Source organism: Girardinichthys multiradiatus, chromosome 7, assembly GCF_021462225.1.
Source record: "Girardinichthys multiradiatus isolate DD_20200921_A chromosome 7, DD_fGirMul_XY1, whole genome shotgun sequence".
Classification (NCBI taxonomy): Eukaryota; Metazoa; Chordata; class Actinopteri; order Cyprinodontiformes; family Goodeidae; genus Girardinichthys; species Girardinichthys multiradiatus.
The window spans coordinates 36087816-36100555 of record NC_061800.1 but is presented as its reverse complement, the minus strand read 5'-3'; the positions used below and the strand labels follow the sequence as shown (position 1 = coordinate 36100555).

At 37.9% G+C, this 12740-nt stretch overlaps 1 protein-coding gene across 1 annotated transcript; it reads left to right on the top strand.

Moving 5' to 3' along the window:
- Positions 1 to 6085: 6085 nt before the first annotated feature.
- Positions 6086 to 12532, top strand: LOC124871790 (motor neuron and pancreas homeobox protein 1-like). Its single transcript, XM_047371353.1, has 3 exons — positions 6086 to 6745; positions 7348 to 7508; positions 11642 to 12532. The coding sequence occupies exons 1-3, from the start codon at positions 6307 to 6309 to the stop codon at positions 11789 to 11791; spliced, it is 750 nt and encodes a 249-aa protein (XP_047227309.1). The 5' UTR covers positions 6086 to 6306; the 3' UTR covers positions 11792 to 12532.
- The last annotated feature ends 208 nt before the right edge of the window (positions 12533 to 12740 follow it).

The window sequence follows — 12740 nt, the reverse complement described above, 5'->3', positions numbered from 1 at the left end:
AGATATTAGACAATATACCACAGAGGGACACATGCAGCAGGGGAACAACAGGCTTTATTATGCAGGATATATAGGGAATTTTAGGAGATTTTCCACTTGACCTAATGTCTCCTGGGATACATGCTCCTATTTTACTTCGCAAAACATGGATGCTTAATTCCTAAAGTGATCTGCAAATTTGTTCATATTATCTTTTTTTGCAGCTGTAAAAAAATCTGCTCATTCTTCTCATTGTAACATATCACAAACTAAGTTGTCCATAAAGTTTTATTTTTTAAGTCAAATTTGTGTAAATTATGCTGGATTTTTTATTAAACTTTTTTTACAGGTTGTACTTTTTAGTTTTAGATGTTCTATAATGGTGACTCTAAATTTATTTCTATGGCTCTACTTTACAACAAGAAAATGATCTTTTCCCGCTTAACCACAAAGGTTCAACAAAATCACTCACTGTGTTAAACCTGCTTTCATTTGTGTATGAAAAGAGGAAACATGAATGGTTTATGGGTAGAGGAGAGCAAAGAGCTAAGTAGCTTCTCAGATTCGTGACTTGGTGTGTCCAGTTGACCAAATCAGTGAATCCTGAAGCCCACTCGAAGCAAGATTGTCAAAAATAAAAATACAGATTGAAGGATACCTTTTATAGCTTATTGAGCTCTAGAGTCTGTCACATGAATCATATCATATGAAAGTAGTTCCCACTTATTTTGTTTTATTACTAAATAAGTATAAATATTCATTTAGTAAGTACAAATACATATTGAATATCTACAGTGCCTTGCAAAAGTATTCGGCCCCCTTGAACTGGTCAACCTCTTGCCACATTTCAGGCTTCAAACATAAAGATATAACATTCTAATGTTTTGTGAAGAATCAACAAGTGGGACACAATGGTGAAGTGGAATGAAATATATTGGATGTGTGAAACGTTTTTAACAAATAAAAAACTGAAAAGTGGGCTGTGCAATATTATTCAGTCCCTTTACTTTCAGTGCAACAAACTCACTCCACAAGTTCAGTGAGGATCTCTGAATGATCCAATGTTGTCCCAAATGACTGATGATGATGATAAATAGAATCCACCTGTGTGTAATCAAGTCTCCGTATAAATGCACCTGTTCTGTGATAGTCTCAGGGTTCTGTTCAAAGCGCAGAGAGCATCATGAAGACCAAGGAACACACCAGGCAGGTCCGAGATACTGTTGTGGAGAAATATAAAGCCGGATTTGGATACAAAAAGATTTCCCAAGCTTTAAACATCCAAAGGAGCACTGTGCAAGCAATCATATTGAAATGGAAGGAGTATCAGACCACTGCAAATCTACCAAGACCCGGCCGTCCCTCTAAACTTTCATCTCGAACAAGGAGAAGACTGATCAGAGATGCAGCCAAGAGGCCCATGATCACTCTGGATGAACTGCAGAGATCTACAGATGAGGTGGGAGAGTCTGTCCATAGGACAACAATCAGTCGTACACTGCACAGATCTGGCCTTAATGGAAAATTGGTTAGAAGAAAGCCATTTCTCAAAGATATCCATAAAAAGTCTTGTTTAAAGTTTGCCACAAGCCACCTGGGAGACACACCAAACATGTGGAAGAAGGTGCTCTGGTCAGATGAAACCAAAATCGAACTGTTTGGCCACAATGCAAAACGATATGTTTCGTGTAAAAGCAACACAGCTCATCATCGTGAACACACCATCCCCACTGTCAAACATGGTGGTGGCAGCATCATGGTTTGGGCCTGCTTTTCGTCAGCAGGGACAGGGAAGATGGTCAAAATTGATGGGAAGATGGATGGGGCCAAATACAGGACCAGTCTTGAAGACAACCTATTGGAGTCTGCAAGAGACCTGAGACTGGGACGGAGATTTACCTTCCAACAAGACAATGATCCAAAACATAAAGCCAAATCTACAATGGAATGGTTCACAAATAAACGTATCCAGGTGTTGCAATGGCCAAGTCAAAGTCCAGACCTGAATCCAATCGAGAATCTGTGGAAAGAGCTGAAGACTGCTGTTCACGAACCTTACTGAGCTTGAGCTGTTTTTCAAGGAAGAATGGGCAAAAATTTCATTCTCTCGATGTGCAAAACTGATAGAGTCATACCCCAAGCGACCTGCAGCTGTAATTGCAGCAAAGGGTGGCGCTACAAAGTATTAACACAAGGGGGCCAAATAATATTGCACGCCCCACTTTTCTGTTTTTTATTTGTTAAAAGAATTTGACACATCCAATAAATTTAATTCCACTTCACGATTGTGTCCCACTTGTTGTTGATTCTTCACAAAAAATTAGAATTTTATATCTTTATGTTTGAAGCCTGAAATGTGGCAAAAGGTTGAAAAGTTCAAGGAGCCGAGTACGTTTGCAAGGCACTGTATTTGTCTTCACTGTTTCAATGTATAGACTTATAGATATCAAAGTAAAATCTATTCATCAATCTCCTGAAAGCTGTCTAATTTTGTCCTGAATACATGTTTTTTTTTTAAATAATTATACATTTTAAAGGCTAATAAATTTATAAAATACAATCTTAAAACTGAATTTGAGTTTAGCAAAAGGTGTTAGACTTGAAAAACAAATCCCACAAATGGATGTCTCCATTTAAATAAAAAGATGTATCATAAACTTGAGCTCTTCAACATCAGGCAGGGTCAGAGTAAAAAGTTATGATTGCTATCAATTTGTGAAAATATGCTAATTCTATTCAAGAGTAGAATAAACAATCCCCATTCGGTAAGGGTTATAAACATAGGACTTTAATCACCATAAATCACACTTTCATCTCTGTATGTCGAGATGGGGTTTATGTGTCATTTATGTGTCAATCCACTGAATCTAAAGTTATGCGATGCTGGGCTTTTGTATAAAGAAATGCTTCAAAGGAGAACAGTTTTCTTGCACTGTTGGTTTGCAGCAACAAGGTCCTGGGTTTAAGTCTTGGCCTGGGGTCTTTCTGTATGGAGTTTGCATGATCTCCCTGTGCATTGTGTGGGTTTGCTCCAGCTACTCTGGCATTTTCCCACAGTTAAAAAACATGCATGAGGTTAATTTGTCTCTCCACATTATCATAGGAGTGAGTGTATGCATGCACGGCTGTTTGTTCTGTGTTTCTGTGATGCACTGCGACCTGTCCACGGTGTACTGCCTGCCTCTCGGCCATTGACTGCTGGAGATACAGTAGGCACCAGCTTCCTGCAACCCTACAAGGATACTTATAAAAGTTGAGATGCTCAACAATCTTGTGTAACTGGAGAACTAAGCTAACAAGAATCATTAATATGTAAGTCTTTAGATATGGAAACCTCTGATGCCTACATTTTCTTCAATAAATACTTCAATATTATTCCTTGAACCTTTTCAAATTTTGTCACATTACAGCCGCAAGCCACAATATAGACTTCATAAGAATAGAACAAAGTAGGGAGTAACTGTGAAGTTACACATGCTTTTCAAATGTGTTTGCAAATAGCGAAAATGAAAAAACTGCAACGTTTATTTGTATTCAGCCCCCTTCACTCTGATATCCCTGAATAAAATCTAGTGCAATGAATTGCCTTTAGAAGTCACCTAATTAATAAATAGATTCCACCTGTGTGTAATTAACTTCAGTATAAAAACAGCTTTTCTGTGAAGGCCTAAAACATTTATTAGAAAACATCAGGGAACCCCCAGCATCATGAAGACCAAGGAACACAGCACACAGGTCAGAGATAAAGTTGTTGGGAAGTTTAAAGCAAGGTTTTGTTATAAGTATTCAGTATATAAGTATTCCAAGGACTAAACATCTGACAGAGTCCGGTTTAATTCATCATCCAACATTCATTCAAAATGGAAAGAGTATGGCTCAATGATACTAGTATCAAGACATGGCTCTTTACCTAAACTAAGAGGCCAGGAGAGTAGAGCTGTAAAATGAGAAGCTGTTGTGCAACCCATTAAACTGGACTTTATGGGAGAGTGGCAAGAGAAAGTCAGCTGGTAAAAGAAGTTTCATTTGCAGTTTGCCACAAGCCATGGAGGGGGCAGAGCAAACAGGAGAAAAACTCTGCTAAAGTGAAACAAAATAAATACTTTTTGGTTATATACAAAAACACTGTTGGACACACTATCCCCACAGTGAAACATAGCGGCGGCAGCATCATGCTTTGCAGATGCTATTCTACAGCAGAGATCATGAAGATGGACGGAGGGTAATTTTGACTAAAAATACATAAACCTTTAAGATCTTTATTTGTAAAAATGTTGAAAACACTGTTTTAGTTTTCAACCTCTTCACAATTATGTACAACTTTGTGTTGGTCTTTCACTTAAAATCCCAAGGAAATGTGTGGAAGTTTCCAAATGTACAGAAATTACCATGATCATTAGGTGTTTGGATTTCTGTAGATGTTTGTTTCTTTCCTTGGTGTTTTTACTCTCAGTGTTACTATTTTAGTTCATCCCATTGTTTACTTATTTCTTAGTTTATTCTGTACATTTCCTTCCTGTGTTTCCCTTCGTCTGATCCTGTTCATTGCTCTGCTCAGCCCATTGGTCTCAGCTGTTCCTCAGGTCTTCCAGATTATTTACACCTGCATTCTGTGTCATGTCTACATTCATCCTTCAGTATTTAAGCTCACTTGTAGCAGATTCTCCCCTTTCACTCCCAGTTTTCATGTCATTTTTTTCCTGCCTGTGACTCCGCCGTGTTCCTCGTCCTGTTTCCTTGTGCTCATTGTAAGTTCAATCATTTATATTTAATAAATCATGTTCAACAATTGCTCCAGTCTGGGCCTAAGTCCTGCTCCTTCACCGCATCCATGACAGTAATAGGACAATATGTGGAAAAATTTGAGGGCTATGAAAACTTTACAAGTCAATTCATTCACTAAACGAATTAAATCACCAGCTGTCGTAAACTAAACAAATGTGCATAATGTCAGTTAAAGATCTTTATTGTCCAATAATAAAGTTGACTGTAGTTAAGTAATTTTTTGCACTGATGCACAAATTCAGACGTCTGCATGCCGGTACACACACATTCACACTTTTAAGCTCACTGGCTGTTTTGTTCACTGTGAAGTTCAGCAGGTGTTGGTTGTCTCTGACATGAGAAGGTTTGTTTTCCCAGGTATATGACCTGCCTCTTATCAGCCCCGTAATACCCAGGAGGAAATCACCACTGATGACTCTGGCTCAAGCGCACATTTAACAGTTTGGGCACTGTAATTGTAATATAGTTACTCAGTCTAAAGGCCTTATTGGGGGATTTTTTCAAAACAGATGTAGTTCAGGTTGACGGGAAGCTGCACCATTTTCTTCGGGTGTAACAAGCAAATAACTAGGGTGAGAGAATATACACCAAACATCCGCTGCAGGGTTTTGCGTCACCTGTTCACTCTTTATGTGTGGCTCCCCTCTGCAAAGGGGAGAAAATAAGTTTGCTTTCTCTCAGTTTACTGCCCTTTTATGTGCTCAGTGGTGTGGTGATGACTGGTAATCATTGCTTCAGGCATTGATAAGAGCAGCTCTGTTTCTGTCAACCTTAATAGGTAATAAAGTTTAATGAGGAATTAGCTGTAAAATTATTATTTTGTCACAGAGATTGCAGCAATTGCGGCAATATAGTTTTCAAAAGTGTTTGCAGGTGTCCAAAGATGCAGGTGCAATGTAATATATGGCTATAAAATGTTTTGTGAGAAAACCACACATTAACGCCACATAAAGTAGGGATCATATAAGAGGGTGATGGATTACTAGGTGACAAGGTAAATGAGAATCAAAGAAAGTGACAGAATGAGAGCAGATGGAGACGAAATAAAGAAGCAGCAAACTGTCTTATTTTGGAAAACAAATGTAAAACAGATCTATTCCAAGCATTTATTTTATATATATTTAGGATAAAGGTAATATGCTTTTTTCTTTTAGTTAAACTGAAACGTTCAAAGGTGCGCTGTAAGATGTGCTCAATTTATTCAAGAGAGTCCAAGTGTCCTGACCCTGTGCTGCAAGCCCCTGGCCAATCACAGGGGGAGGAGATTTTATGGCACTATTGTGTGCCAGTAATTTTTCCTTCCACTAGTAGGGTGGGCGAAGAGGGTTGTTATGCATATGATCAAAGCAGAATTGGCCAGAAAAGGGACAATTCTTCAACAAGAAGGAAGGGCAGCAATTGGCACCAACACATTTAAATGACAGTTAAATTTAGCCAATTAGAAAAGAGCATTCTACTTGCAGTTTTGAGTTTCAACAACTTAGGGGCTATTTTACGCAAACTTAAGTAGCGCTTGCGTCTTGGAGGAGAATCCCTACCTCCATGGAGAAATCCAAAAACTTTTGCATTGACGCGCTCCTGGCGCATGATCCGGAGCAGAGGAGGGACAGGGACTTCGTGTCCCCGGGAATGTTTCACAGCGGAAGACCCGATTATAGTCCAGAGTCGGCCTCTTGTCATCCAAACTATGCAAACACCTCTTCAGTGCAGCTATCTACCGTATCCAAGCCTCATGTTTTCGACCTGTCTCAGTCAGGATTCACCGCTCTGCAACAAGTTGGTCTTATTGGAATGCATCCGAGATCCATGTATCCGTTTGCGGGACTCGGGGGCCAGCACCCTGCCTTGATGTATCCGGCCTTTGCGCAGCTGGTTCAGCCTCATCCGGAGCACACGAAGGGGGCCAATGTAGCCACAATGTTTCCAGTGGATACTTGGATCAGAGGAGGAATGGTGATGCAAAGATTCGGAGAGTATAGCGGTGGGTAAAATACCATAACTTGTGTTTTATTAAAACTGTTTTTTACACCTAAAACTTCAAATCAACAATAATAATTGCAATATTAGTTTAAATTCTCATGTTAAGAAATTTCATGACTTATAAAATATTGCAAATAATGTTTAGTGCAAAATATATATCACCCCCAGACTTTTTTTTCAGGAGTATGATTGGAGAAAAATTATGGAACAAAGCAAGTATAAATTTAAAAATGAAAAGTAATTCACATTTGCTTTTAAAAGACTGCTGAGTAAACGTATTTCAGGTTACAACTGTAACTGATTTGTTGTTGGTTTTTTATGAATAATTTTTTGTCACCTTGATTCATAGCTGTGTTTGACAGGTCGATAGGTTTGGCATTTTAACTGGACTTAAACCAAAGAGGTTAAACCTAAAAGGATCTCCTCTTTAATTAGCTGTTTGTTTATGCAGGGTTTCAATTAAGGTGGTGGATCTCTGCAGGGTTTATTACCTCCTCCAAAATCAATCACTAATTGGATTATATGTTAGGTACAGTTTAATCCAAGCCATCGATACATTTCTAGCCAGAAATAATGAATAAAATGTCTTTGCTTTTGTCCTAGAACCAGGCCAGGCAGCCTTACTGGGTAGGAGTCGAAAGCCTAGAACAGCTTTTACCAGTCAGCAGCTCCTGGAACTGGAAAATCAGTTCAAGCTGAACAAGTACCTGTCCAGGCCCAAACGCTTTGAGGTGGCCACCTCACTCATGCTGACGGAGACTCAGGTCAGAAAGTGGAAGATGCATTTCAATTAGAAACATCGGGAATGTTTCTGTTTTGTCAGGTGTTCTTTAATGTCATTAGGCTACTTATTTTGGAAGCATGTCTTAAAAAAGCTCTAATTTCTTCCAACAATGATATCAGTCAGGTTTTAGATTACAAAAGGATTTTCTCCTTATATTTTAAAGTTTTTTAGTTTTGTGTTTAAATTGTAGCACATATTCAATTCAATTCAGTTTTATTTATATAGCGCCAATTCACAACACATGTTGTCTCATGGCACTTCACAACAGTCAGGTACATACATTCCAATTAATCCTAACAATTGAACAGTGCAGTCGGAGTTAACTTTTTATTCAAATTGGATAAAAAGTTTTTCTATCTAAGGAAACCCAGCAGATTGCATCCAGTCAGTGACTTGCAGCATTCACTCCTCCCGGATGAGCATGTAGAGACAGTGGACAGTCACTGGCGTTGACTTTGAAGCAATCCCTCATACTGAGCATGCATGTAGCGACAGTGGAGAGGAAAAACTCCCTTTTAACAGGAAGAAACCTCCAGAAAAACCAGGCTCAGTGTGAGAGGCCATCTGCCACGACCGACTGGGGGTTTGAGAGAACAGAGCAGAGACACAAAGAGAACAAGGAAGCACTGATTCAGGAGTCCTTTCTATGGGAAGGAAAAGTAAATGTTAATGGATGTAGCTCCTTTAGTCGTTTCACCTAGAAAGAAAGAACAGATAAACTCTGAGCCAGTTTTCAAGGTTAGAGTCTGAAAGAGAGCACATATAATTAGTTACATAAAAAGCTCGGTCAATTTCCATGTCTAGGAGAGAGAAAGGGTTAAACACTAAAAGACAGGGCTATGTGGATCATCAGTAGAGGGTGAGCATTAAGTTGTTGCCAGCAGAAGCTCGGACAATTCCCCTCTCCAGAAAGGTGTCACAGGCAGACACAGAGCCAGGCCAGGTGTAGCTTCTAGGAAGAGAAAAGAGAGAACAAGGTTAAAAGCTGAAATAACAGCAAACAATGCAAAATTGGAGAGTAGTGTGAGAATGTAGCGAAGAGGGTGAAAGTGGTCATTATGTCCTCCAGCAGCCTAAGCCTATAGCAGCATAACTACACAGATAGTTTCAGTTCAGATTATTTAGTTAAACGGCGCTTATTTACAACAATGTCATCTCAAGGAACCCCACAAAGGGTCCCATTGATGGTCATTGTTATACTAAAAACCACAAGGATTAGGATACCTCTCTCTGTCAGACTGATTATAACCATTGGAAAAGAGAAGGGGTCACACAGGTAGCAGAAATGGAGGGTGTGTTTGCACCTCAACCATAACTGAGCCGGTTTTGGCTAAACCTGACTCCCCCTTACTCCAACCAACAGGGAGGGAAGAAGACAGAGGTAAAAAATAAGGAAGATAGCTCAGGATAAACTAAGCTACCCTAACTATAAGCTTTATCAAAAAGGAAAGTTTTAAGCCTAGTCTTGAATGTAGACAGGTTGTGTGCCTCACGGACTAAAGTTGGGAGCTGGTTCCACAGGAGAGGAGCCTGATAACTAAAGGATCTGCCTCCCATTCTACTTCTAGAGACTCTAGGAACCACCAGTAAACCTGCAGTCTGAGAGCGAAGTGCTCTGTTAGGAATATATGAAACAATCAGATCTCTGATGTATGATGGAGCTAGATCATTAAGGGCTTTATATGTGAGGAAGAGAATTTTAAATTCTATTCTGGATGTAACAGTGATCCAATGAAGGGAAGCTAAAATAGGAGAAATATGATCTCTCTTTTTAATTTTAATCAGAACTCTTGCTGCAGCATTTTGAATCAGCTGAAGGCTTTTAACTGCATTTTGTGGACAACCTGATAGTAAAGAATTACAATAGTCCAGCCTTGAAGTAACAAATGCATGGACTAGTTTTTCAGCGTCACTCCTGGATAGGATATTTCTAATTTTGGCAATGTTCTGGAGATGAAAGAAGGAAATCCTAGAAACCTGCTTAATATGGGATTTAAATGACATGTCCTGGTCAAAAATAACACCAAGGTTTTTTACTTTATTATCAGAGGTCAATTTAATGCCATCCAGGTTAAGTGATTGACTAAGCAGTTTCTATTTTAAAGACTCCGGTCCAAAGATGACAACTTCTGTCTTGTCTGAATTTAGAAGCAAAAAATTTAAAGTCATCCAAGTTTTTATGTCTTCAAGACATGCTTGTAGTCTATCTAACTGGTTGGGCTCATCAGGATTTATGGATAAGTAAAGCTGAGTATCATCAGCGTAACAGTGAAAATGTATCCTATGCTGCCTAATAATTTGACCTATTGGAAGCATATATATAGTAAAGAGAATTGGCCCAAGTACTGAACCCTGTGGTACTCCACAATTAACCCTGGAGTTTAAAGATGATTTATCATTTACATGAACAAACTGGAATCTGTCAGACAAATAAGATTTAAACCAGCCTAGCACTGTTCCCCTGATCCTTACAGCATATTCCAGCCTTTCTAAGATAATTTTGTGATCGACTGTATCAAGTGCAGCACTGAGATCTAACAGAACCAGAACAGACACAAGTCCATTATCTGAGGCCATAAGAATATCATTAGTGACTTTCAGCAGAGTTGTTTCAGTGCTATGATGAGCTCTGAAGCCTGACTGAAACTCTTCAAACAAGTCATTGCTGTGTAAATGCTCACACATTTGATTAGCAACTATTTTCTCAAGAATTTTAGATAAGAATGGAAGATCGATATAGGTCTGTAATTTTTCAAGTCATCTCGATCAAGCGAAGGTTTCTTAAGTGAAGGTTTAATTACAGCTAACTTAAAAGCCTGTGGTACATATCCATTTACTACAGATAGATTAATCATATCTAAAATGGGGCTGGTAATCAGAGGGAACACTTCCTTAAATAATTTGGTTTGGATTGGGTCTAACATACAAGTTGAAGGTTTAGATGAAGCTAATATTTCTGATAACTCAGGAAGCTTCACAGGATCAAAACAGTCCAAACACAAATCAGGTTTTGCAGTTATTTCCAATGTTGTCTCACTTGCTGAGGATGAAGTAATCATCTTCGGGAGTATGTCAAAGATTTTATTTTTAATAGAATCAATTTTATTTAAGAAGAATCCCATAAAGTCTTGACTGCTGAGAGCTAAGGGAATGGATGACTCAACAGAGCTATGACTCTGTGTAAGTTTAGCAACTGTACTAAAGAGAAACCTAAGATTATTCTTGTTCTCTTCTATTAATGATGAGAAATAAGCTGTTCTAGCTTGGCGAAGTGTCTTTTTAAACAACAGTAGACTATTTTTCCAGATTAAGTAGGAATCCTCTAGGTGTGTAGAGCATCATTTTCTCTCCAATTTTCTAACATTGTGCTTTAAAGTACGTAGCTCTGAATTAAACCAAGGAGCTAGCCTCCTATGAATGATTACCTTCTTTTTCAAGGGGGCTACATTGTCTAATGCATCACGCAATGATGAAGAAACACTATGAACAAAAGAATCAATTTGTGAAGGGGCAGAAACAGAATTATTGCCCTCCACTGTGCTTTTCAGTGATAATGAGGAAATTAAAAACGGAACAGATTCTTTAAAGGTTGTTACAGCATCGACTGATAATGATCTACTACAATGAAACTATATTATAATGTAATACAGCTGAACTGCTTGTAAAATGGATTTTGTTAAATTGATGATTTTTTACTGACAACTAATGACAACAAGCCATTTAAGGATAAAATATTACATCACACGAATTAAAACACATGTTTGATACAGAAATGTGGGTTTAATGAAAGGTTTGTTTAATAAAGGTTATTTTCATAAGGTACTTTTAATCTGACAAACAAGTATAGTACAGTATATTATAGTATAAAAAATATTGTAATTTGTTACATATGTTATTTGAAAACCATATCATTGTATATTATACTGCATTACAGCATAGTTTTATATGGCTTGGCATAGCATTATGAGCTGCAGTATAATATAGCACACTACTGTACTTTTTATTTTTGATTGTTTTTATTAAGAGTAGGGAAAGAGTTTCAGGACAAGGTGAGACATATTTTAAACTGAAGAAGAAGGCATTATCAAGCTTCAATCATCTTGTCTTTTTTAGGTGAAGATCTGGTTCCAGAACAGGCGAATGAAGTGGAAGAGAACTCGCAAAGTGAGGGAACAAGTTACGGCAACATCTGTGACTGACAATATCATGGACATACAGTCTCAAACATCATCATATCTCTCTCAGCTGGAGCCTGGAAGATGAAAAGCAGAGAGAAGTAGAGGATTAGTTTGGAATAGAGAAAATGAAAGAGCTGAACGAAGTATCTTTGGGCTCTGTCAGCTTCACAAGATACAGAGGACTGGGGGTAGGGAGCTACACTTCTTACTCTGAGGAAAAGGTTGAGGATGATCTTCAAAGAGAAAGAAGTGCAACTTCTTTGTATGAAGCTGCAGACATGTACACTACTTGCTATATGTTTATTTTGTTTGATATTTATTATGTTTTTTGTAACTATACCAGAGTGGCTAGATGAAGAGATTGTTTTAGGTCATATTGCAAATCCATGTTTCCAGCTGGACCATCTGTCAGTAAATTAGAGATGTTGTGCAGAAGTTGCTCTGCAGTTTTTACACAGTGGTTTTGAGTTCATCACTTTTCCTTCACAGTTTAAAGACTAGCATGCTAGATTGCTGATTTCATGTTTTTCTTTGTAAGACTTAGTGACCAGGAAGTACAGAATAGTAAACAGACACAAAACACCAAAACAGGTATTGTGTATGCACTTAAATGAGATAAACTTAATTTATTCTTGCTTAAGGTTTTGGGCAAAAAGACAAAATGGATTCGGAAATTGAAACTAGTGAAGAATGTCACCAATACTACTTTATTCTTGCTCTGTTACAAAGTATTTACCTTGTATACTGAAATACTTTACACATTTTGTCCTTTGAAATAAAATGTTCATTTGCTCCACTTTTTACTTGTAACTCTTGGGGTTTTACTTCAAACCTGTATAAAAAAAAAAACAATGTTGTATAACGTTTATTGTTGTGTATTCTTTGAGTGTGTTAAAACTGCTTGTTAATTTATTTGAAATCACAGTCTCTAATAATTATTTTCCTACAATGAACAGTATTTTAAAATCACTCTTGACACCAAATTCCCTTGGTATTGTTTTAAACAGATATTGCCAATATTATTCAAGCTTACG